A 23,386-nucleotide genomic window follows, 5' to 3' on the forward strand; every position below is an offset into this window, starting at 1 on the left:
TTTACCCAATCACAAGGCTCAACACCCTTGGTGAGGGGAGCACACTGCAGTCTTCACCATCTCTCATCTACCCAGCAACAAACTTGGCTCCCTTTTTTGTTAAACCCATTAACCTGAGTTACAGTTATATAGGGGGAGCAGTCTGCTAAAACAATGAAACTTTCAGCTGTTGCTGTGGCGTGTTCAGGGATAATTAGGTCAACAGTCATTCTTTAGACCCAAGTATTCTCTGCTATGAGAAAACACATTTGCAGTATGTTCAAACAGTCCAATCTCCCCATTTGTCGTCTTGTAATAACCCTCTTCCACTTCCCTTTTACCTCAGATATTCTCCTTTTTCCATTCTCTCATTGATTCTCCCTATGGCTCTCTGGGTTTTCAGTACTCCTCCAGTCCTCATGTCTTCTCTCCCTCTGCTGTGACTTGCCTGTTTCTTCTATATCTAGCTTTCCTCAGTGTTCTTATTCTAAAACATGTATATTCTATCTTCTGCAAGGCCACCCTGTGTAACTTCTTAAAAGGATATTGTCAACTTAAAAATTTCACTGCTAATGGATAATGTTTTACCTATTAGTGTGAAAGTAACATCTAAGATTGGGGGTGGGGAGCAAACAGTTTTCTCTTTTCTTTAAACATTTGGCTGGACTTTGTGCATGTCCTTCTCACTGTTCCCCCGTTAGCTTCCACAGTTTCCGTGGGGCTTTCCTTTGAGTGAGACCAAACACTTTAAAATGTTTGATCACAAAAAAAATCACAACTTAGGCAAGTGAATGATCTGAAATTAGTTGTAACTTTTTGTTTTAAATTGACAAACTTCATGTTGACAGTATTTCTTTAAAGTCCTGCATCCAATATCTCTTTTAAGTTTCTGAGAAGTATTGGGCCATGGAATCACTTTCTAAGGAAAGTGAGCAGTAGAAGCTCTATTAGTTGATATCTTAAAATTGGACTGGACAAAGCACTTGAAGACGTACTGCAGTGGTAAACTGTGACGTAGCAGATCTTTCCCATTTGATTCTGTTATTGCCTTGGTATGAAAGGAGTAAAAATGTGGGGCGGGAGTAGTGGTGCTCTTCCAAATTCTACCCACAAAATACATTCTGCAAGAGAGCTGCTCACAGCAGATTTAGTTCAAAATATGACCGTGTTCTTTCTCAGCTCTGCTGCACTTCTTGAGCTTGGTTTCCCCTCAGTGGAACTTGAATATGACTGGGGGTGTGCTAGTCTCCTTTGAATCTGGCTCCTCCTTGAGTGAGGGGGGGAAAGAAAAGAGATGTGCTATCTACCCACTTATGGCACCAAAATGAGACTTCCCTCCCTTTCCTTTCTTACACGAGGCATGAAATAGTTAACAATGTTATATTTTCAATTGTAATTACTGGGCATCTGAGTTTAACCTCACTGAGATTAATGGGGTGGCTTACACTTCTCAGAGCTTTTGTTGCAGGCTCTCCCCGGATTCATGTAGACATCTCTGCATCAGTTATTTGGCTCACATTTTGAGGTTTTCTTTGCAACCATAACAGCTAGAGAATTTTTTTAATGTTCTCCAAAATCTCAGTTTTCAAGGTAGCAGCTGGAGAGAGCTATGGGTTTGTCATAACTCCGCATGAATCCCAGCCCTGCTGTAGGTTGTTTCTGGTCACAGAAAGATCAGAAGACAGGTTGTGAGGTTTGCCTTGTTTCATGGGCTTTGTTAAAAAATTGTAAAGTGCTTGTTCAAGGTGCCAGCATCGAGGAGAGGTCAGACAACTTAAGAAGGTGTGGTTCTCATTGCAGGGCCGGATAGTCAGTACACAAAAACTGCGCAGGAAATTGTGAACATCTGTTGCCAGACTCTGGCTGAGGTATGTGGTCTAGTCTGTTGCAATCTCTTTATATACTCAACTTCTATTTCTTTGCAACTTTGACAAAGGTTTTTTTTTTTTAGTATGATGAGCATTTGACTCAGCTTGAAAGAGACATCTCTACTGCTAAGGAAGCAGCACTCGAGGAGGCAGATTTGGACAGTCTTGACCCTATGACTCCTGGACCCTACACACCTCAGGTGAGTCTGATGAAGTGAGGTTTTGCGGTTCCTATATCTGTCACTAGGTGTTTGGTCCAGAAGGGCCTCCTGCTATCTGTTCCTGTCTCCTGGAACATTTTGGTTTTAGTTAAGGATGAGTTCTGTATTGGCTTCCAGAAGGTGGACTGAATGGTCGAATAGTTAATAAATCATATATACCTAATAGGTATTAGATTATCCAGTCCAATTCCCAGAGCAGCTGCAGGATTATTCCTTATGGTGCATACATACTAGTGCTTGTTCAGTCTAGTTGTAAAAGTTCTGTGTGTTAGAAGCCCTGACATTGAGAAGACTGTTCCACAGCCAAGTACATCTGTCAGCAAGCTTCCCTCATATTTAGCTTAAATTTTATTAATCATATTGCTCTTAGTTATAATCGCGTGTATCTCACTGATGTCCTCCCTTCAAATATCTTTGCTGTTGTATTCCCATATTTAGTTGCTGCTTAGCCAAGCATTACCTATTAAACTCTTTTAATGTGCAGAAACCGATCCTTTCAGCCTTCTAGACATCATCTTTGTGGGATTCATTCCAATTTGACTTCTTAATAAAACTCCTGTGTTATTCCAGATGTAGTTGCACCAGAGCTATATAGAGAGCACTATCCCTTTCTAGCTGTGACATATGATGCCTTTGTATATGCAGTCTAAAACGGCATTAGTCCTTTTTTGCAGCTGTATCACTTTCCCAACAAATGTCTCATTTGCTGTTCCCTAGATCTGATTGGCTCCCATCTTGGTTTCTTTCAGCATTACTGCTTTTCAGGTTTCCCATTGTGTATGAGACTTGGAATATCTTCTTCAGATATTTCTCATAGATCCCCAATCTACTCTGAACAGCTGTTCTCCGTCCTTGATGTTTACATACTTCAAATAATTATCTTGTAAAACTGGATTGCATTTCTGATTAATTCTAAAATTAGTGGATGAAGGGGACATGGTTAGGAAAATAGGAATGGCCACACCAAATCAGCCCAAGGTATAGCTAGTCCATTATCCTGCCTCCAGGAGTCTCCAGTGCCAGATGCTTTAGAGGAAGGTGCAAGAAACCCTCCAGTAGAGAAGTTGTAAAACAACCTGACTGTAGGGAAAGTTTCTTCCTAACTCAGACATATGGTACTGAAACATGAGGGTTTATAGCTCAAAGTTTTAACCAGCTAATAAAACCATGGACATTATAGTTAAGTTGGAGGATGTGCTAGCCTCACATTTTCTCTGAAAAAAGGAAGAGCCACTACGCTCCTTTTATAGAGTAAGGCATATGAGTGTGAGACAATATGGGTCACTACCCTAAACAAAGGACACACGCAAGGCCAGTCAGAAGCAGAGCTATGTTCATGGAGGGGTTTGGCTAGGGATAGATTGCAAACACGAGCTGGATGGGCGTGGGTGTTTGTAACAGTGAGAAGCAGCCAAAAGACAGGCAGACAGGACCAGAAAATGCCAAGAGACAGAAAGAAAAAGCACTGGTAAAACAGCCCTGAGAAAAAGCTAAGAGAGTTTTTTGGGCAGAGTGCTGGCTAGAGGCTGAGAACTGTGAGCAAAGAAAGTGCCTCCTTTTGCTTGATTCTTTATTTGTGGAAACAGGATGTTGTGGATGTTCTGTTTAAATAAACAGGATTGTCTCAAAGAAATAACTATCATCAGTTTTTCCTCCCAAATTAAAAAAATCTGCAAGACCCCAAATATTGGGGTAACATTATGTACATTCATTATGTACATTTCTAATCCCTTTTGAGGACTGCAAAATTCTTGGCCTCACTACTTTGTGGCACAGAATTCTACAGTTTGTTCTTCAGATGTTTATTATAGACAGAGCTGGAATCTTTGCCTGTACTTAAGGATGCCTTATGCATCCCACAAGAGACCCTGTTTTCAGGTGCTTATAACTTTGCCAAACTTTAACTGTTCTCGCTGAGATTTTTCCATGCATCTAGCTGAATTTTTTTGTGGAAAACTTCAATAAAAATAGTTCACCTGTTTCCAAGAACAAAATAAAAGAAAAATTTATTTTTGCCTGTGTTAAATGATTGGTTTTTTGTTTTGTATTTTAACTGAGAAGCTCTAGTCTCGCCATGCTTTAGAGCAAGGTCTTGAAACTAGGAAGGGATATGCTTTTTGCTATTCCTGTGGGAAAAGCATGCAACTTTGATCCAGTTTGCAAGACTTCAAAAAATCTGCACGTACTCAGTAGATGTTTGTTAGTTTGGCAATGAAATTCTCTGAAGATTCTATCTTCCCAACACTGCAGGAGCTGAGCAGAAATCTCCCTGCAATTGCTCCTCTCAGTTGCAACAAGTAATTTCTTTCTTCTCTACATGAGTGTGGCAAGATCTCCAGGGTACTACTTGGAACTTAACGCTCCAGCCTGGGCTGTCTCCCACAATGCTTTGCCAGTGACAAGCAGCAAACCCCTCCAGCACCTCCAGGTGCTGTTATCATTTAGCCATCACCATGTGGAGACCCACACCCAGCTAAATTGCATAAAGGCTGTCAAAGCCACTCATGAATTATACAGAGAGAGGCACCAGCAAATCACCCCAGCCTTGCATGCCAGAAATATACCATCTTACTCTACTCAAGACCTTCTCTTGAACAGTGGAAGCTCATTAATTAGCTCACCATTTCATCAAAGGAAAGTGGACATGCACCAGCCTGTGTAATTTGAGCAGATTCTCCAAGCACTTTGGACAAACTCACTAGTAAGGATAAAACATTAAAATAAGTGTATTAACTACAGAAGATAGTATAAGTGGTAGGTATAAAGTGATAGTTACCTAAGAAATAAAAGTAAAACTGCATCTAAATCCTAAACTCTATTAGATTAAGCAAGATTTGAATCAAACAGCTTTTCTCATCCCACTGGATTTGAAGGCAGGTTACAGTTCTTAATATACAGGTTGAATTTCCTTCTCAGCCTGGGATCAGTCTCTGCAGTTCAGTCTTTGTCTTCCCAGCATAGGTGGGGTAGGAGAGAGGTGGTCTCATGGTGCTGCTTCCCTTATTTTATATACTCAGTTTATGTGCCTGGAAAAATACTGGCCCAGACATGTCCTGGTGGGCCTTGCTGAGTCACAGAGTTGAGCAGTCCTCATTGTCTGATGCTTGTGCAACTGTGTCTTATTGAATTGTAGATCTCTTGTTTACGATTCCCCTCCTAGCCAGTGGCCATTTGGATGTGGATTATCTCCTTTGTTGAACTGTGAAACTAGCAGGGGCGACTCCCAGACTCACAACATATTTCAGTAACAACCATATAGCAAAATCTCATAACTTCATATACACTACCAGTATACATATTTTGACAGAACAGTGAGTTTCAGCAGACAATGACCTTTCATATGATACCTTGCAAGTCATGCCTTGTATGAAATATCATAACCATATACCAGTGATGAATATGGGGGTTACAGGGTGCTACTTTGAGGTTCAGTATGTCACAGTGGGTCTGGTGTGACTACCTGGAATATTGCATTTACTTCTGGACACCCAATACTAAAAAAATGTAAAGACAATGGAAATTCATAAAAAATGAAGGGCCTGGACAGATTACTTACAATAAAAGTTGACGTTAAATAGTCATTGCTTTTGCAAATTTAAGGGGTGTATATTAGGGAAGTAGTATTTTATGGGTGTAATCCCCCAAAAGGGAGACAGGAATGGTTTAGGGTTATACAAGGGGGTATGACTAAGAGTAATGAGTGAATTTAAGAGGGGGAGAAACTAGGCTAAATATCAGGGAAAACTTTCTGATGGTAGGATGTGTCGGGCTGTGGAATAGTCTTTCAAGTGAAGTCATAGAAGCACCATACCGTGGGACACTTAAAACACAATTGGACAGTAAATGTGCAACTAAGAAGAATCTTTGATTGGTCAGAGGAGGGGAAAAAATGTCATTTCCCCCCATATTTAACATGTTATAATCCCCATAGGACATTTCAGTCAGTTCTTAATGTTCCTATGGGTGGTCCACCATAGGATGTGTGCATGCTTATGCACTCTCAGCCAGAGACTGTAAATAGCCATGTCTGCAGGTCCATGCCTGTGCAGAGCAGAGCCTCATGCTTCCATGCAAGGGCATATAAAGAAGTGTGGATCTGTCGCTATTCCAGTTTCTTCTCAACTGTCTGTGGCTTGAGATTGAGCAATTGTGGTGTCTGCTGCTTTCAGCTACTTTCCACCTTTCTTGTGTACTTCCCTTGTTTATTTTATTTTCGTTTTTATTTTCCTGGTTAAATTTTTCTTAGTCATAGCACATTTATGCTTCCTTCTTCAGGTCTCTTTCGCATAGCAATGGGTACTGTATCTCCAGTGTCTCAGAGAAACTCACATTCTGTCAAAGTGTAAGGTCTGCACAAGGTCCAAAGGCAGGTCCTGCAAAACTAGAGAGGCTAGACTGAAGCTCCTCTTAATGGGACGCTCCATAGCTTCAATGGAGTCCGTTCTTCCCTCCCACTGGGCACATTGGCCTCAACCTCTCAGGCAACTGCAGCTCAAAAAAGGGGTAAGTCACCTTATAGAGCTGACTCTCAGGAGACCTTGTGTCCCACAATGGGTACTGCCCAGGCTCTGACTGACACGGGTACTGAAGCCCTGGTACTGCCCAAGAAGCCCTGATTGCAGAGACCTTCAGGTAAACAGCACCGAAAAGCCCCTACTGGGTAACATCTGATGCCTCTAGGCACCAAGATGCATCAAGATTGGAAGTTTTTCTAAGAGATCTGCTCTAGGAATTATTCTGGGGAAGTTTTATGGCCTGTGCTATAGAGATCAGAATGGTCCCTTGTGGCCTTAGAATCTATTAATCTAAAACCAGGGATTTCAAGACTGCCTCAAGGGCTCTGGTACTTTCCTCATCTCAGAGCCACAGAGACCAGCCAGACTGGCACCTAGTTCTCTCCCTGGTACCATTCTCTTTGGAACATCAGCGCTGCAAGCATGGAGACGACATCTTGTCATTCTCTCTGGTATTGTATGCAGCCTCTTTAGTCCCCATTCTCGGCTCTGGTACTGCCTGTTATAGTCCTCCAGATTCCTTTCCCCTGAGGATCTCATCATCTTGGAGGAACTTAAGTCCCCCCTCTTAAGGAGCCACTTCCCCAGTATTGCTGTGACAGCTGGAGATTGAACCCTTTCGCATCAGAACAGGATCTGATCCACTGCCTCCAGCACTGCTACTCAAAGCCCTCTTCGTCCTTCCTCCCCCCTTCATCTCAGGATGCTGCATCTTCAGACTCTGAGGTCTCCATGTAGGGGTCTTTTGACACCATTCCACTACACTCCTCTAGGAACATATCCTGAGAAGGACTTTTCAGAGCTCAGCATTGGTCCTAGGTCCTTCGGGCATGAATACCCTTGGGGACCCTCCCCATTGGGCTTACTCAATCACCTTGTCACATTACAGCAACCAATTTTATAGGGTAGCACCTTGGAGGAAACACCAGCAAGAATACTTGATGGTACTGCAAGTCATAGGCACTGTAGGCTCGCCCACCGGTACCATGTGCTCCCTCATACCCAAGGAGACCCAGGAGGAGTGAGACCCACTGAACGAAGAAGGCTCTCCTCCTCCTCCCCCCCAGACCTGGTAATGCTACCACAGCCTTCCCATACAGACAACTTTAGAGCCCTCCAGAACTCAATGAACCATCTAGTGGAATCACTTCAGATTCCTTTATAGGAGTCTCAACATTTCCTGGTAGGCATTTTACATATCACTCCCCAGGTTAAGATTGCCCTACCATCAATGAGGTATTGTTGTTACCCGCATGTATGCTGTGGAAAACAACGGCCACTCTGCTGTCCACTTGTAAACAGGCAGATAAAAAAATATTACATGCAGTCAGTGACAGCAATTATCAAGCATGCTCCAGACCTTCTCCTGCCTAGAAGAAGGCTAAATGCTGGGTAGGAAAAGCTATTCCTTGGTGGCTTTTCAGTTTCAAGTTGCAAACTACACAGCCTTGATGGCAGAATATGATTTCAACAACTATTCAAAGTTTGCTTGTTTTATTGAACTACTACAACCAGACCAAAGGGAACGATCTCAAGCCCTCATTTCAGAGAGTCAGTCACCAAAGCTTCTCTGAAAGCCTCTCTTGATGCTGCCGATGTGGCTTTGTGGTCCTTAGCCACCACACTAGTTATGTATCAAGTATCTTGGCTCTAAGCTTCCAGCTCCCAAGAGAGGAGCAAAATATTGTGGAGGACCTCCACTTTGAAGGGCCCAAGCTCTGTAGTGAGGACATGAATGCCTCACTCTACTCAAACACTTAAGGTCACCATTGTGGTTGATTGGAATATACATGCCTGCGAGAGATGTTTTATGAAGCCTAAGCACAAAACTCCTAACCATTCCAGTACTACCCGCAACAGATCTATCCTAGATCTACAGAACCCCCCTGAGGGAGGTCCAGAAAACAGGACCACCATGCTCTGCAACAGCGCAACCTGCACCTGCCTCTAAAGAGACCATTTTGATGTCCTGGTTGAGGGTCCTGCAGATCCTCTGCTGCATGATTCTGCCATCTTATCCCCCTTTTGGAGACTGCCTGTACCATTTCCTAGTTGCCCGGCATCTCAGACACATGGATCCTGGAGTTGGTTGCCATGGGATATTCCATTCATTTCCACTCTAACTCCCCCTCTCCCCACCATCCCTCTTCAGGACTCACTCTCATGAGGTTCTCCTAAAGGAGGAAGTCCAATCCCTCCTTTATCTGGGGACAGTCGAGCCAGTTCCCCTGAATTTGTTGGAAGAGGATTCTATTCCAAGTATTTCCTGGTTCCCAAAAAAGACAGCATCTGGAGGCCAATTTTAGACCTCAGGAAACACCTGCGTCCTATCCCAATGCTTCAAGATAGTAACCTTAGCTACTATAATCCCAGACTGGTTTGTCACCCTCAACCTCTAAGATGCCTACTATTCATCCCTCCCAGAAGCACTTTCTGTGCTTTGTTATAGGCTCGGAATATTATCAATACTGTATCCTCCCCTTTGGACTCTCCATGGCTCCAAGTGTCTTTACAAAGGTCCTCTCAGCAGTAGTGGCCCACCTGTGTCAGTGGGGCATCACAGTCTTTCTATATCAGGACAACTGGCCTCTCAGGGGCCACTATGCCCCCCCCAATCAGCAACCACCAAGATCCTTGCCCTATTTCAGTCCCTCGGCCTTCATATCAATCTGAAGAATTCTGTTAACACCAGTCCAGTGGATAGACTTCATGGGAGCCACACTAGACTCCCTAACTGCCAGGGCGTACCTGCTCAAAGAAAGATTCTCCACTATGTCCTGCTTGATCTCTACTTTACAACACAGCCTCCAAACAATAAGAAGGGCCTGCCTACGACTCCTACGCCACTTGTCAGAATCTATGTATGTTACGCTCTGTGTGAGACTGCACCTCAGATGTCATCAGGCTTGACTAAGGTCTATGTACACCCTAAACAGACGGTCTTTCTAAATGAATCACAGTGCCCCCGCAAGTACTAGACTCTCTCAGGTGGTGAAAAGACCCACTGAAGGTCTGTGTGGGAACCCCATTCTCATGTCTGCCACCTTTGAAAATCCTCATGCCAGATGTGTCTCTCCTGGGCTGTGGAGCACAGCTACAAGGGCCACAGCACAACAGGGCAAATGGCTCCAAGAGATATCACTCCACATCAGTATTCTGGAGCTAAGGACAATCGCCCACTCATGAATTATACAAAGAGAGGTACCAGCAAATCACCCCAGGCTTGCACCCCAGAAATATACTGTCTTATACTGCTCAAGACTCCTTGGACAGTGCAAGTTCATTAATTAGTTTGACACCCCAACAAAGGGTGGTGGAGGTGCAACAGCCCTTGTTACCCTGAGAAGCTGAGATTCTCTGTTTTAGATCAAATATAAACCAGATTTATACAGAAAGATAGATTTGAAGTGATCATAAGTAGAAGGTAAAAAGATCAAAGTTGGTTACATAGAATTAAGACTGCAGTTTTATTTCTTAACTTTAACAGACTAAGCAAGATTTGAATCAACTTTTCTCAACCTACTAGATGTTATAGGATGCTCACAGTTCTTAATACATAGGCTGTATTTCCTTCTCAGCCTGGTACCAATCTCCCCAGTTCAAAGTTTTTGTCTTCCAATTGAGAGAGAGGCCAAGTGGTGGTGTCATTGGCCCTTATTTATCCTTTCTCTTCAGATGCTAGAAAGATCCTTGCTGTGATGGGGGGTCAGGTAGCCCCCATTGTGTACGTGCCCTCTCTAAGGAGTTTCTGGGAGAGTGGATTCTTCTTGATGGGCCATCATCATATGTGTGTCTGGTTCTGATGTAAATCTGTCTTACAAGGTGCTCCTTTGTTGACACTGAAAGGCTGGCTGCGGGCATCTCCCAACCTCACAGTATATTTCAGTAACACACACATAACAAAACTTCATAACTTCAGATACAATGGTAATGCACATAATTCAACAGGATAATAATGCTCAATGGATCAAGAGTTTTTAAATTCTACTTCACAGGGCATGCATTGTACAAAACATACCAAAATCATATCACAGTAGTGAATATGGAGGTTCCAAGGTGTTACCTTGAAGGAGGGAGGGCTGATAGCACTCTCATGGTCGAGACAAGTATGGTATTTGGATCTACTTAATCTCCCTATGCTTATGCCTCTCCGCCTTCCACTCAGGGAGGATCTCCTGTCAGAGTTCAGGTACTCTGATCCATCCCAACCTTTCATCTCTGAAACTGATGGCTTGGCTCCTCAGTGATTCTCAGGCATAGAGTTAAATTGTTCGGCCAATGTTCGGTCAGTCCTTTTGACAAGCAGAAAATCTACAACTCACAAAACTTATCTGCAGAAGTGGAAACATTGCAATTCCTGGTGCTCTCCCTGCTCTTTGCGAACCTCAGAAGCGCCACTCTCAAGGATTCTGGATTACTATTGGACTTAAAGGCACAAAGTCTGTCAGTGAGCTCAGCCAGAGTACATCTGGCTGCTATCACAGCCTTCCGTTCACCTATAGCAGGGGTTTCAATCTTTTCCCACCATCCATGGTCCAAGTCGTTAAGAGCTTACACAATTGATTTCCCCCTGTCCAGAACCCTGCTTCCCTTACAACCTTAATCTGATTCTCAATGCCTTAAGAAAACCCTGTTTGAACCAATACCTGTTACCTCTCCCTTAACACTCCTTTCTGATAGCCATAACCTCAGCCAGAAGAAAGGGAGAACTCAGGAGAATAATTGCAGACCCACCATACCTTTCTGCTGTGACGGTCACATTGCGCCCATGTCCTCGCTAAAGTCTTGTCAGAATTTCATATCAATCAAGGGATTTGTTTGCCAGTATTTTAAATCCTCATGCCTTGAGAGAGGAAGCTATTCTTCTGAGCCTAGACGTTGGGGCGCCCTCGTCTTTGACCTTTACCAGACAGAGACCTTTAGGGCCCCTCCCAGATTCTTTAATTCCTTTGCCAAAAGGGGGAAGTGTCAGCCAATTTCCACTCAGACTTTCAAAGTGAATTTCTGGTTGTGTCTTGACATGCTATGAAGTAGCTGGGATACATCCCTCCTCATAGAGTGACAGCCCAAGCCACTAGGGCTCAATTTACTTGTTTAGCCTTCCTTAAGGATGGCCCGATAACAGAAATCTGCAGGACTGCAAGCTGGTCCTCAGTTCACACCTTCACCAAATATTACATTGTCATACCTGAGTCCAGAGACTGACGCTATCTTTAGTGACACAGTCCTCCAAAGTGTCTTGGATTTGCCTCCTCAGTACCTGCCTTCACACTGAGATACTGCTTGGGAGTCTGCTGTATGCTCTTACATGGGAGCACAAAGTGCTGTTCTGTACAGTTGCAGACACTGCTATTTACTGTCGCCAATAGCGAGTGCTGGGGCATGCGTACATCCTACAGTGGTGCACCCGTAGGGACCAAACAACTAGAATAAGTCAAGTTACTGTACAGGTAAGTAACCTCTTTTCTTTCATTTCTGTTGTCGGAATTCTTTCCAATTTGGTGATTAGATGATTCACATAAGACTAGCCAAAAAGTTGTAGGGGTGTTGCTGTTTTTTACCATACCGTAACATGATACTAAATATTTTTTGTCCTGTCTTTATACTGTGCCCATTCGTGTAGTATGCATGTTTTTTAAGTCAAAATATTTTTTCTCCCCTTTCCTTAGGAGTAAATTGCTTAGTGTAATTATAAGGTGTTCAATAATGAAAGCCAGGTCAAACAAATGTATTCTGTGTTTAGTTCTGAAAGCGGTGAACTCCAGGGTCATTCTTATCTCTTGTGGTAGAGTTCCAAAGTCTTGGTCCAGCTCCTGAGAAAGTTACGTCTCCTGTTTCTCATGTACTTTAGCCACCAGATTTGTATGATACCAACACCTCTCTCAGTATGTCACGTGATGCTTCAGTCTATCAAGATGAGAGCAACTTGTCTGCTATGGACACTCCCACCACTACCCCAGAGAAGCGGGGGACACAGGTCAGAAATCTCCCATTTTTCATGTGGTAGAGACCTAGGAAGTAGAAGTAACTTATTGGAAGGAGGCAATTAGCTTTGTGGGTCACAGACGTCAAAGACACATTTGTGGCTTTTCCTGGCAGAGGTGGAGCTAGATGCAGTCAAAAAGGTTCTCTCTATCTCAAGAATGGGGAGCAGAGTCTGACAGCTGACTTTTTTTTCCCATCCCTTTCCCTGGAGGAAGAAGTTGGCGAGTCAAAAGGCTCTCTTTGCTCTAGTAGTTGATGGGATTTTTGGTATTACGCCGGAATCATATGATACATGGAGACACAGTTATAATAGGACTACAAGATTAGTGAAATGTGGGTCTTTGTGGAGGCTGAGGAACAGTCAATTGCTAGAGCAGCCTTTGAGAGAACTGCTACTTTCCTGCATCTTGGCTGTTACAGCGGAGAAGGAAAAACTGAAAAGTGGCAACTGGGAGTAAAGACTGGTGAAAACCTACTGCTGAGAGAGAATCTGTCAGGGCCAGAGACCCTCACTTGTACTACTCAGGATGGACGCATGGTGACTCAAGATACAAAGGCCTGATGTTCAGTCCCTCTTTAGTTTTTATTAGGGCACAGAAAAAATATATTCAACAGGTCTGGGAGATTTTTTTTTTTTTATTGTGGTAGCACCAAAACATGCTGAGTGCTGTACAGACACATAGAAAGTGACAGGTACAGCTCCCTGGGGCCTGGTCTACACCGCAACATTTTGCCAGCATAGCTGTGTTGGCTAGGAGTGTGAAATAATTATTCCTTGGCTGACATAACTATGACTAAAAACCCTGGTGTAGATGCTGATGGAAGAATACTTCTGTATTGTTTGTGGAGGTGGTGTAACTATGCTGGCAGAACTCCTTCTGCTGGCTTATGCTGCATCTACATTGGGGTTGTGCTAGCTGAACAATACTGGCCAAGGTTCTGTAGTGTAGAGAAGCCTTGAAAGCCAACAACAAAAAAGAGAGAAAACATATATTCAAAGTGGTCAGGATGATGACAGGCACCTGTCTTGTTTTATTTTTTCATTTGGGGGGCAAAGATGGACTGAGGGGGAAATGGCATACAGGGATGTGTTAATAGGAGTGTGAGTATGAAAATGAAGGAGGACGACGACATTAAGCAGAAAGAAAGGAAAGGAAGTGGGCAGAGTGAGGTGACAGTAGATAGTGTGTGAGAGAGAGAGAGCAGGGAGGATCTTGGGGCATCCCACTCAGCAGACTAAGAATTTCCGAGTTCAGTTGTAGAATATAGTCTGATATCATTGGTATCTGCTGTTCTGAAAATGCTTCCTAGTGGGCAGTGTCTAGTACATGTGGGAGTTGATTCTGTCTCCAAGCAGCACTTCCTCCTCAGACCATGTGGCTGACAAAAGGCCTGCTGGAGCCTGCTGACTGCCTATGAAAATGTCCTAGGAAAACTTGTAGTTTACGGTTGAGTGTCCCACTCTGTGAGTAGCTAGGAAAACAGAGAAACTCAGGCTTTAAAGCCTCCATTTCTCTTGGACTCCTTAGGAGTACAGCAAGAGAAGCTAGGTAGCAGACAATGCTAACTGGTTTGGAATACTTAGGAAGATTCCCTGTTCCATGGGTGGATTTTTCATTGTGGTGTCAATCACCACTGATACCTTCCTCAATGGTATTGCTATTTGTGTTCCTCATTCAGATGCGCCAGGGACGAGGTAGGCTGGGCGAGGAAGACTCTGACGTAGATATTGAAGGGTTTGATGAGGATGAGGATGGGAAACCTAAGACTCCAGCCCCAGTGAGTATATATACAGAAATCCCATCTGTAGTTCACTTGCATCCTCATGATAGAAGACTCCACAGTGCAGGGGATGTCTGCTGGGTCTGGCACACTGTGACATCAGAATCCACAGCAGTGACTAATCGGATATTTATCTGAAGTCATAAAACTGTCAATATAAAAACAAATGATTGAGTATATTGTCAATATGCCGGTTATGGCAGCAGCCTCGTATATGACCTTTGATCTATGCCATTCCCATTCTTTGTGACCTAGGAAGTTGAAGATGGGGATGGTGACCTTGCTGATGAAGAAGAAGGCTCAGCACAACAGCCCCAGGCCAGTGTTCTTTATGAAGATTTGCTTATGTCAGATGGAGAGGATGATGATGAAGGGAGTGATGAAGAAGGCGATAATCCCTTTTCATGTAAGTCCTGGCTCTTTAAATCACAGCCCTGAGCAGGAATCAATTGTTCCCAAACCCAGTCAATTTCCATGCCCTTCAATTATAGTAGCATGTGCTACAGCTTTTGTTGGTATACAGGACACTGTATATTTGTATATTGGTTACAAAGTGCAGATAGTTATGGTGCAGTTACAAATGAGATGTCAACAGCAGAGAGAGAGAACCAGATGAATTTAGATGAAAGCTAAGATGAAGTGGAGTAGCAGTGAATGCTAAGTGTGAGCAGGAGAGAGAGTTGGGAGTTCGCACATGATTCAGATGGTGAAACTCTGAAGCTTGGAATAGGAGAGGTCTGTGGCTTAGATGTGATGCTGAGGGACATGTGGAGTAGGGCTGGGCAGCTGGTGCAAGCTCAAATGAAATTTGGATAGGAAAGCTGGAACATTGGATCCTGCTATGAAGGACCAGAGAAGGGGGACTTGCTGAAACTGCACAGATAGGTTGGCTGATACAGAACACAAGATGGAATGGATGAGTAAGAAGAGGTAATTATTTCGGTGCAAAAATGGCAGATAAGATAGTGTGTGGAAGATAGATGGCTTTCGTAAAAGGAAAAATTATTCTGGAAAACCAACCAGTATTGTACCATTTCAACAGACTATAAAAGGATGCAAATCAATCCACAAGGTATAACAGCTCTGTCAAAATTAATAAGCAGGCCTCTTCTGTTTGTTGCACAGCTATCCAGCTGAGTGAAAGTGGCAGTGATTCAGATGTGGAGCCCAGTGCAATGAGACCCAAACAACCTCATGTCCTTCAAGAGAACACACGAATGGGCATGGAGAATGAAGAGAGTATGATGTCCTATGAGGGAGATGGCGGGGAGACCTCTCATGTTATGGAGGACAGTAATATCAGGTAATCAAAGTTGAGAATAATATAGAAATGTAGGGAATGGGGTAGGAAAGTAGGCTGTAAGGGAATCTCTCAGCTACCCAAGTCCTGGCACTTTTGAGCAGGTCACCAGACTTTTTTCTTTTCTGTAAGAGGTTAAGTAGAAAATGTGGATGTAAACAAGTAAGCTGAAAATGTAAGTGTAATGAGATTCCATTCTTTCTTTTAGTTATGGCAGCTATGAGGAGCCAGATCCAAAGTCCAACACACGAGATACCAGCTTTAGCAGCATTGGAGGGTATGAGATCTCTGAAGAGGAGGAGGAGGAAGAGGAAGAACAGCGATGTGGGCCAAGTGTGTTAAGTCAGGTTCATCTTTCAGAGGATGAGGAAGATAGCGAGGATTTTCACTCCATTGCAGGAGATAGTGACCTGGACTCAGATGAATGAGTTGCCCAGATACTCTCAGTTACTGAGGGATGTAGCAATCTGTGATCTGGATTCAGATGAATGAATTTCCCTCATACTCTTTTGTACTAAGGGACTATGCACTGTTAATTTGAAGCAGTTTATTTTTCTTGCATAACTTCAATTTTAGTAGAATTCTATTGTATATTTATTATTAAATTATCTGAATTGTGAATGACAAGATTTAGACAAAGATAACCTGCTGTGACCTGCACAGCAGTCCAAGAGCTCTAGTTACTGAAGCCAGCTACAGGTTTACTTCCCCTCATTCTTTTCAGATATACACTGAAAACTTCTTACAAATATTAGGCTGGTGTTTAAATACCTTATGTTCACCTTTGATGTGACTCTGTTAAACAGCCCATACATTTATATAAGAAATAAACAATTGAAGAAATATTCTACAAAAGTTGGAGTAAATTTAACATCTAAAGCATTTTTAACATCTAAAGCAGCTTTTCCCCTTTATTAGAGAAGGGCATGGTCCTTATATTTTCTGAAGTGTACCCCAAGTATTCAGAAAAAAATTAGTCAGGCCCATCAGCCCATGAATGCATTCCCTGGAATTCTATCACAGCTGGTTTCTAGGTCTCTTGGGAACTGCTTAACAGCCTTGAACATCTTAATTCACAGGAATAACAGGTTTTTTGAAGCTCCCTGCTCAAGTTAGAGTTTGTCCTGGAAATCCGTAACTACTAACCCAAGTCTTCATCCAGCAGTTGCACAGGAATTTCTCTGGGCTTTCCTTGTGCTTTAAAATATCTGGGAGTGAGTTCACTTTCTTGTCTTAATCAAATGAAGGGAAAGCACAGAACCATCTAGGAAGTGCTATAGAGCCTCCTTGTCTCTCTGTTGTACAGTTCATTGGATGAATCCTTAAAGTCAAAATACAGATAGCATATAAGGAATTTATTTCATTATAGGATGGTTTCTGTTCCACTGTCCCTTAGCTTTTGTGAGAGCAGGTCTCAGTCCACTTGTGATTTCATAACCATCCTTGCCTGTAAGCATGTTGGTGCTCTTCTATGTATGGGACAGAAGGGAGAAGAGAGAGTGTTCAAAGTGAAATTTAAAATCTGATCTTTTTAGCTACAGTGTGAGTTCTTAGGTATTTTGAAGGAACCCAATCACTATGTCGCATTTGGAAAAATCCCCTCTTGCTACATATCTACAAATGGTAGTAACCACAAATCCAACCAGAATCATAAATGTTGAATTTCCTGACTTGTGTATTTAAATTATCAACCTTTCAGTTGATATTGACATACTGTGTTTTAATGAAAGTTCCTTTGTTTATTTAATTTACATTTTGAATGTATTTGAAATAAATTTGTAAGCCTAAGGTGTAATGCTCATTTCAGCTGAAACTGGGCTGGGTGTGTGTGAGTGAGCGGGGGGTATTAGTGAGGCTGAACGGGTGGTAGGGTTTGGGGCTGGGGGCTGGCAGTCGCGTTTTACGGAAAGTGAGCGATCCATAATACGAGGAGGGGCTGGGAGCGTCAGCCTCCCTCCTTCAGAGATTAATTTACACCAAAATCATCTCACTTTTATAACTGCGAACACGTGCTGGGCAGCGCTCTTCTCTTCCCGCCGGCCTTTCTCCGGGGGGCCACGCTCGAGACTCGAGTCCGGCTCCCCCGCCGCGCCCCCCGGCAGGGTCTGCCCGGCAGGAGAGGGGAGACCGGGCGCGAGGCCCCCCCGGAGCCCGCTCTAAGCTCCGCCCCTGGGGGCGGGACTTGGGCGCCAATATGCACGCGCTGCGTCTCCGTGACGCACGCAGCGGAGTTAGCCGCGGGCGCCATGTGCGGGTGAGAGAAGGTGGTAGCGCCTGACACATGCGCGCTGAGATCTCATTTGTCGCAATGGTCTCACGCGGAACGATACCGAGAAGATGAGTGGTTACTTTTTATAGGCTTCTGTGGCTCTCTAATCAGAGAGTCCATCGAAAGGAGGCGAGTTAGTTCCAGAAACAGATTTATCCGCCTCAAGTGGATTTGATATCGGCTAGAATTCTACACCGTCCAGGGTTCCTTTGCCTAGACGGACTATTTTGTGGAAAGAAATAGGTCCGTCAGGAGCCATACGCCCCGGCCGTGTAGCTTCCTCCGCCTCTGCCGCCATTTCTGGAGCCGCCGCCTTAGCGCGAAGGGGGAGCTCGGGGACGCTGTTGCTCGGTGGCTTGTTCGCGCCTGATTGGATCTCTCCGCGACCGGGGAGCCCCAGAGCTTCAGCCCGAGGCTCGCCCGCCCAGCCGCAGCCCGGCGTCTCTCCTGATGGCGACCTCTGTGGGGAACGTGGCTGACAGCACAGGTACCGGGCCTGCGGGGCCGGGCAGGCCGTGCCTCATCTCGCTGTGGGGGTGCGGGAGACCTGAGGTCACCGCCCTGCTAGGGCTGCGGTGTCTCTGGAGGGCCTTGGGGTGGGGTCCCTGCCGGGCAAGGGGGGCCCCAGGCCCCGTGCTGGGGTGGGGTCCCTGCCGGGCAAGGGGGGCCCCAGGCCCCGTGCTGGGGTGGGGTCCCTGCCGGGCAAGGGGGGCCCCAGGCCCCGTGCTGGGGTGGGGTCCCTGCCGGGCAAGGGGGGCCCCAGGCCCCGTGCTGGGGTGGGGTCCCTGCCGGGCAAGGGGGGCCGTTTGCTGGTAGTTCCCGTTCCGGGGTCGCAGAGCGTGCCCTTCCCCCATGGGGTAAAGGGGTCCTTCTCCCCAGTCGGCCGCCGCAGGCGTCCCGCTGCCCCTGGTCCTTTGGTTCGTCTGTGTGGACAGATTGGGATATTGATACTATTGAGAATTGAAGTTTAATTCCAGAGCTCAGTTTTCTCGGGGTTCTTATAGCCATTACGGCAAATGTGGTTGTTTTCAAGAGAGATCAGCGAAAATAAAAAAGCACTGAGGTGTGTACATTGGCAGTGGGGGAAGGGTTTTCCGCTGATAAGAAGCACAAGCTAATACGGAAGTATTCTGTATCCTACTCTGTTGATGTATGAATCCTATAAAGTGTCAGCATAAAAGATTAGTTCTTGTAGTTTACTTAGTTCTGTCCTTTTGCATATTGCCTCTTCTGTTTTGAGACCAAGTAGCTGAGAAGTTTATACTAAATGATTCAATTTGAAAGGTGGAATTTTCCAGAATCCTGTGTCTGAGGTTCAGTAATTGTGCATCGGAGAATGCAGTCCCCAGATATTTCACACAGCAACTCAAGGTGGCTCGCTGATCCTGCAAATCATACAGATTGGTCACACTGAATTTTTTATAGGTTTCAGAGTAACAGCCGTGTTAGTCTGTATTCGCAAAAAGAAAAGGAGGACTTGTGGCACCTTAGAGACTAACCAATTTGTTCTTTCTGTAACAACTTGTGGTAAATTGCAGTATAAATTGCAGGTCTTAAACTGCAGTTTGTGGGGGCCACATCAGTCTAAACTTTTTTTTTAACTTTTATTTCTGTTTTCTAAGTCACAGTGTTTGGCTTTTTTGTTTTCATAATTCAGTTTTCATCATAGCTTGAATTTCTTGTAAAGCATCACTGAGTGTGCATTTTTTGATGTGTTGTAGAACCATGATTTAGTTTGTACTTGCGTGAAAGCTTTATGAAATAGGGCCCAGAAATATTTCTTGGGAAATGCCTGGACCTCTCCTCCTACCTCATCCCCTTAGTTCCAGTTACATTTTTTAGGAGTTCCTTTCTGTACTTTCAGGAGTATGTGTTGAAGTGAACCAAATACTTTATTTCATAAATTGACAGCTTAATAGGAAAATGCTTTTAAGATCTGCTGTTAAGATCAAATCTTTTGCAAGAAAATTTGCTTTTGGCATCTTTTTATAGCTTTTTCTTCTTTGTTTTCTAAGCTGGTTATTGCTGTTTCTGAGCACTTGACAAACATTAACTTATTATCATAGCACATACTATTCTTGGTCAAGGTCTCTCATAAAGTCAGGTACTCTTTAGAAAACATTTGAATTAATGCACTTACACTAGACTATATGAATAATAGATACAGAGTTCTGTATGTGCCTGAGGAAGAACTCTTCTGGAATCTACTTAACTATCATTGTTACTTTCAGAACTAGTTTGACTTGAAGTGAACTCTATAGGAAGGTATTAATTGCAAGGCTGTGCATTTGTTGGATAAATGGTGTCTCTTATATATCAAAAGTGTTAAAGAGCAGGGCTCTGATTTCATTTTGGACTCTGATCTAGCTGGCCACCCCACATCCCCCCCAATACTTGCGAATAGGGCCAGTTCCAAATTTTCACAGAAAGGAGTGAAGTGGTTCGTTGGCACTAGTGCTCCTGAATTTAATTGGTGGGGAGAAGTTGGGGTGTCGCTCATTTTTGAAAGATTTGGCAAATGAAGAAAATCTAAGGGTGTGTTTCACTGATCCTCAGGTTAGTAGAATCCATTCTCCCAAGTTTTGGACAAAAGTAAAGCATCTCTGAGCCACTTCCTTGTATCTGTCACCCTTCCGCAGGGTTAATTTGATTTAAATCACTAGACTCGATTTAATCATGGATTTCTACATAAAAGTGCATTGTTGTTGGTTGTTATAAACTTAATACATATTCTTTACAACTCAGAGATAGAGATGTAGGTTTCATTTTTAGAAGGTACACACTATACATTTTTAAAACAGTGTATTATTTTGAAAACTTTTCAGATTAGTTTTAAAGCTATGTCAGAAAATGAATGATTGGTTATTTCATTTACCAAAGGTAATGGAAGCAGATATTTATGAAGTCATTGGGAGGTGAACTATCTCCAATTCAATAAGTAATCGTTAATATTTGGAGGATTTTCTTGCCATGCTGTATTAGGAGGAGAACATCACCAGAGAGACATTTAAATTGTTTTAGTTAACTAAAACAACATCATTACGTATTCTGGATTTTTTTCTTCAACAGCAAGCATATAATATTATAACAAAACAAGCATATATATGTCCCTCGCTTCTCACAGTTATCTCCAGACTTCTTCTCCTTGTCCGGATCTATTCCGCCCCCAACAATTGTCTATTCATTGAACTTTTTGAAACTTTGCTCTTTTAGAGAGAGGTAAGGGATTGACTCTGTGTACACAAATTTACAGAGGGAGAATAAGGTTGACATCTGTTATTTCTCACCTTTCTTTCTTTCAAAACGTTCTTGCAGTTATCTCTGGAGAGACAAAACCAATTTGAGAACTACAAAACTAAGCATCTCTGATGATATCTTCTAGACTGAGCACTGAGTCCCATTAGTTAGATAGAAAGATTAACCTAAATAATCTGTACAGAAGCCTGTGGAACCTCATAGGATTGGGTCCCTAATCTATGAACTGTTGGAACTCCTTCACAAAACTTTCCTTAACCTTACATGAATATATTGTCTCAAGCTATAGAATTAGAATTTATAATCCCTATTCCATGATAAGATACATTATAGCTCAAAGATATCTTATCTAAAACTATCTTTAGATAGGTTTTTTCCCTCAAACATTTTATCAAAAAAAAAAACTGATTAAAATAATAAAAAAATCTTGCTTTTTTTTTTAAATCATTGATTTTTATCCACCTTGCCCTCCAGTTTTAAGCATGAAACTTAGATGTTTGTGTTTTGGCAGATGGGGTTGGTGGGGGGCAAATAAAACGTATCTAAGTTTCAAAGTAAACAAATAAAACAGATTACCTTTAGTTTCACAGTTGTAAATCTCATTTCAACATTTCCATCTTGAGTTAAGGGTAGTAGTACATAGCAGTTGATTTCCTCCTTTTAGCTTCCTTTGTCTTTGCAACTTCAGTAGCAGAACACTTAACAGCAGAGATTGGAATTTTTTTTTACCAGGCACAAGCTATTTGAAGGACTAAAACTGAACCAGCGGTAGCACCAATGGGAACTGGGTACTTAACAGTGTGGTCTAGGCCAGTGGTTTTCAAACTTTTTTTTCTGGTGACCCAGTTGAAGAAAATTGTTGATGCCTGCAACCTATTGGAGCTGGGGATTAGGGGTGTGGGAGGGGCTCAGGGCTGGGATAGAGGGTTGGGGTGCAGGGGTGAGGGCTGGGTATGAGGAGTTCAGGGTGTACGAGGGGTCTCTGGGCTGGGACAGGGGGTTAGGGTGCAGGAGGGGGTCAGGACTCTGGGCTGAGGGTGTAGGTTCTGGGTTGGGGATGAGGGTTTTAGGGTGCAGGAGGGGGCTCTGGGTTGGGGGAGCTCAGGGCAGGGGGTTGGGGTGCGGGCTTAGCTCTGGCAGTGCCCGGTCAGCGGTGCAGCGGCAGGCTTCCCGCCTGTCTTGGCACCGCAAACCTCTTACTCCTGAAAGCAGCCAGCAGCAGATCCGGTTACTAGGTGGCTCTCGCCCACAGGCACCGGCCCCCCCAGCTCCCGGGCAATGGGAGTGTGGAGCCAGTGCTCGGGGGTTATGCAGCCCCCCACACCTAGGAGCCAGACCTGCTGCTGGCCGTTTATGGGGAGCAGCACGGTGTCAGAACAGGTAGGGACTATTTTGCCTTAGCTGGGCAGCGCCACCGATGGGACCACAGCCACCGCGACCCAGTGCCTTACATTCCGTGACCCAGTACTGGGTCACGACCTATAGTTTGAAAACCACTAGTCTAGGCCATCCTCTAGTGAGTTGCCTAGTCCTCCACCAGATCAAGTTCCTGGGAATGGTGGTGTCCTTAGATTCCCCAAGAAGAGTCCAGCTTTCATAGCCTGTGACTAGTAGGTCTAAAAATTGGAAGCACCACTTATTCTTTCAGCCTGTTTTGGAGGTTTGTCTGCGAATAACTTGAGCTAGCCTCTCTTGGGAGCTTTCCCAGGCTGTGTGGTAAAACTTGAGGGGTTCATAGTAATGAACCTGACCAGAGTGTTGTTAATTCCACCCTAAGGCAGCATGTCAAAGCTATGAACAGTAGGAGACACACTAGAGCTGTCTGTCTTTCCTTGAAAGAGAACACTGAATCAGCTTAGCCTTCCAAACATGAACGGAGTGTCTCTCTACAATCAGCACCGGAAAGATTCATTTTTAAATGAAAGATTGAAAGGATACCATCAATTTGAAAAGAGTGAATTAAAAAACTCAATAAGTAGCTTCAGATTCCCTTGACCTTTTTCTTTCTTTTTTTCATAATTTCCTACTTTTCACACAGAATTATACTTTTTAGATTCTTACAACCAGAGGAAACTGACTTCCAGGGATTTCTGTAGTATCTATATGCTTCTCTGGTAAATTAGATCTGTTTCAGGTCCCTAGTATTACAGAGGATTCAGCTGTACATGGGTTTTGCATTTAATAAAATAAAGATCAACCAGGTTATGGTGGGA

General features: G+C 43.8%; 2 protein-coding genes across 15 annotated transcripts in view; both read left to right on the forward strand.

Annotated features, from left to right (window-relative positions):
• TAF1 (TATA-box binding protein associated factor 1) overlaps positions 1-17,437 on the forward strand; it is a 140,014-nt gene extending 122,577 nt beyond the window's left edge. For 5 of the 10 annotated variants that reach the window (XM_073358668.1, XM_073358669.1, XM_073358671.1 and 2 more), the window contains 7 exons: positions 1,780-1,847; positions 1,931-2,047; positions 12,434-12,559; positions 14,248-14,346; positions 14,605-14,755; positions 15,475-15,652; positions 15,858-17,437. In XM_073358668.1, the coding sequence (XP_073214769.1) occupies positions 1,780-1,847; positions 1,931-2,047; positions 12,434-12,559; positions 14,248-14,346; positions 14,605-14,755; positions 15,475-15,652; positions 15,858-16,077 (959 nt within the window). In that variant the 3' untranslated portion in view covers positions 16,078-17,437. Of the gene's footprint in view, positions 1-1,779; positions 1,848-1,930; positions 2,048-12,371; positions 12,560-14,247; positions 14,347-14,604; positions 14,756-15,474; positions 15,653-15,857 lie in introns of those variants that run through there. The other 5 variants (XM_073358670.1, XM_073358673.1, XR_012160665.1 and 2 more) reach the window with 4 other exon arrangements.
• A 719-nt stretch (positions 17,438-18,156) lies between these two features.
• Positions 18,157-23,386, forward strand: part of OGT (O-linked N-acetylglucosamine (GlcNAc) transferase) — a 79,211-nt gene continuing 73,981 nt past the window's right edge. For 2 of the 5 annotated variants that reach the window (XM_073358682.2, XM_073358683.1), the window contains exon 1: positions 18,161-18,405. In XM_073358682.2, the coding sequence (XP_073214783.1) occupies positions 18,369-18,405 (37 nt within the window). In that variant the 5' untranslated portion in view covers positions 18,161-18,368. Of the gene's footprint in view, positions 18,406-23,386 lie in introns of all 5 variants that reach the window. The other 3 variants (XM_073358684.2, XM_073358686.1, XM_073358687.2) reach the window with 2 other exon arrangements.

The sequence above is a fragment of the Lepidochelys kempii genome, chromosome 9 (genome assembly GCF_965140285.1).
Source record: "Lepidochelys kempii isolate rLepKem1 chromosome 9, rLepKem1.hap1, whole genome shotgun sequence".
In the NCBI taxonomy this organism is placed as follows: Eukaryota; Metazoa; Chordata; order Testudines; family Cheloniidae; genus Lepidochelys; species Lepidochelys kempii.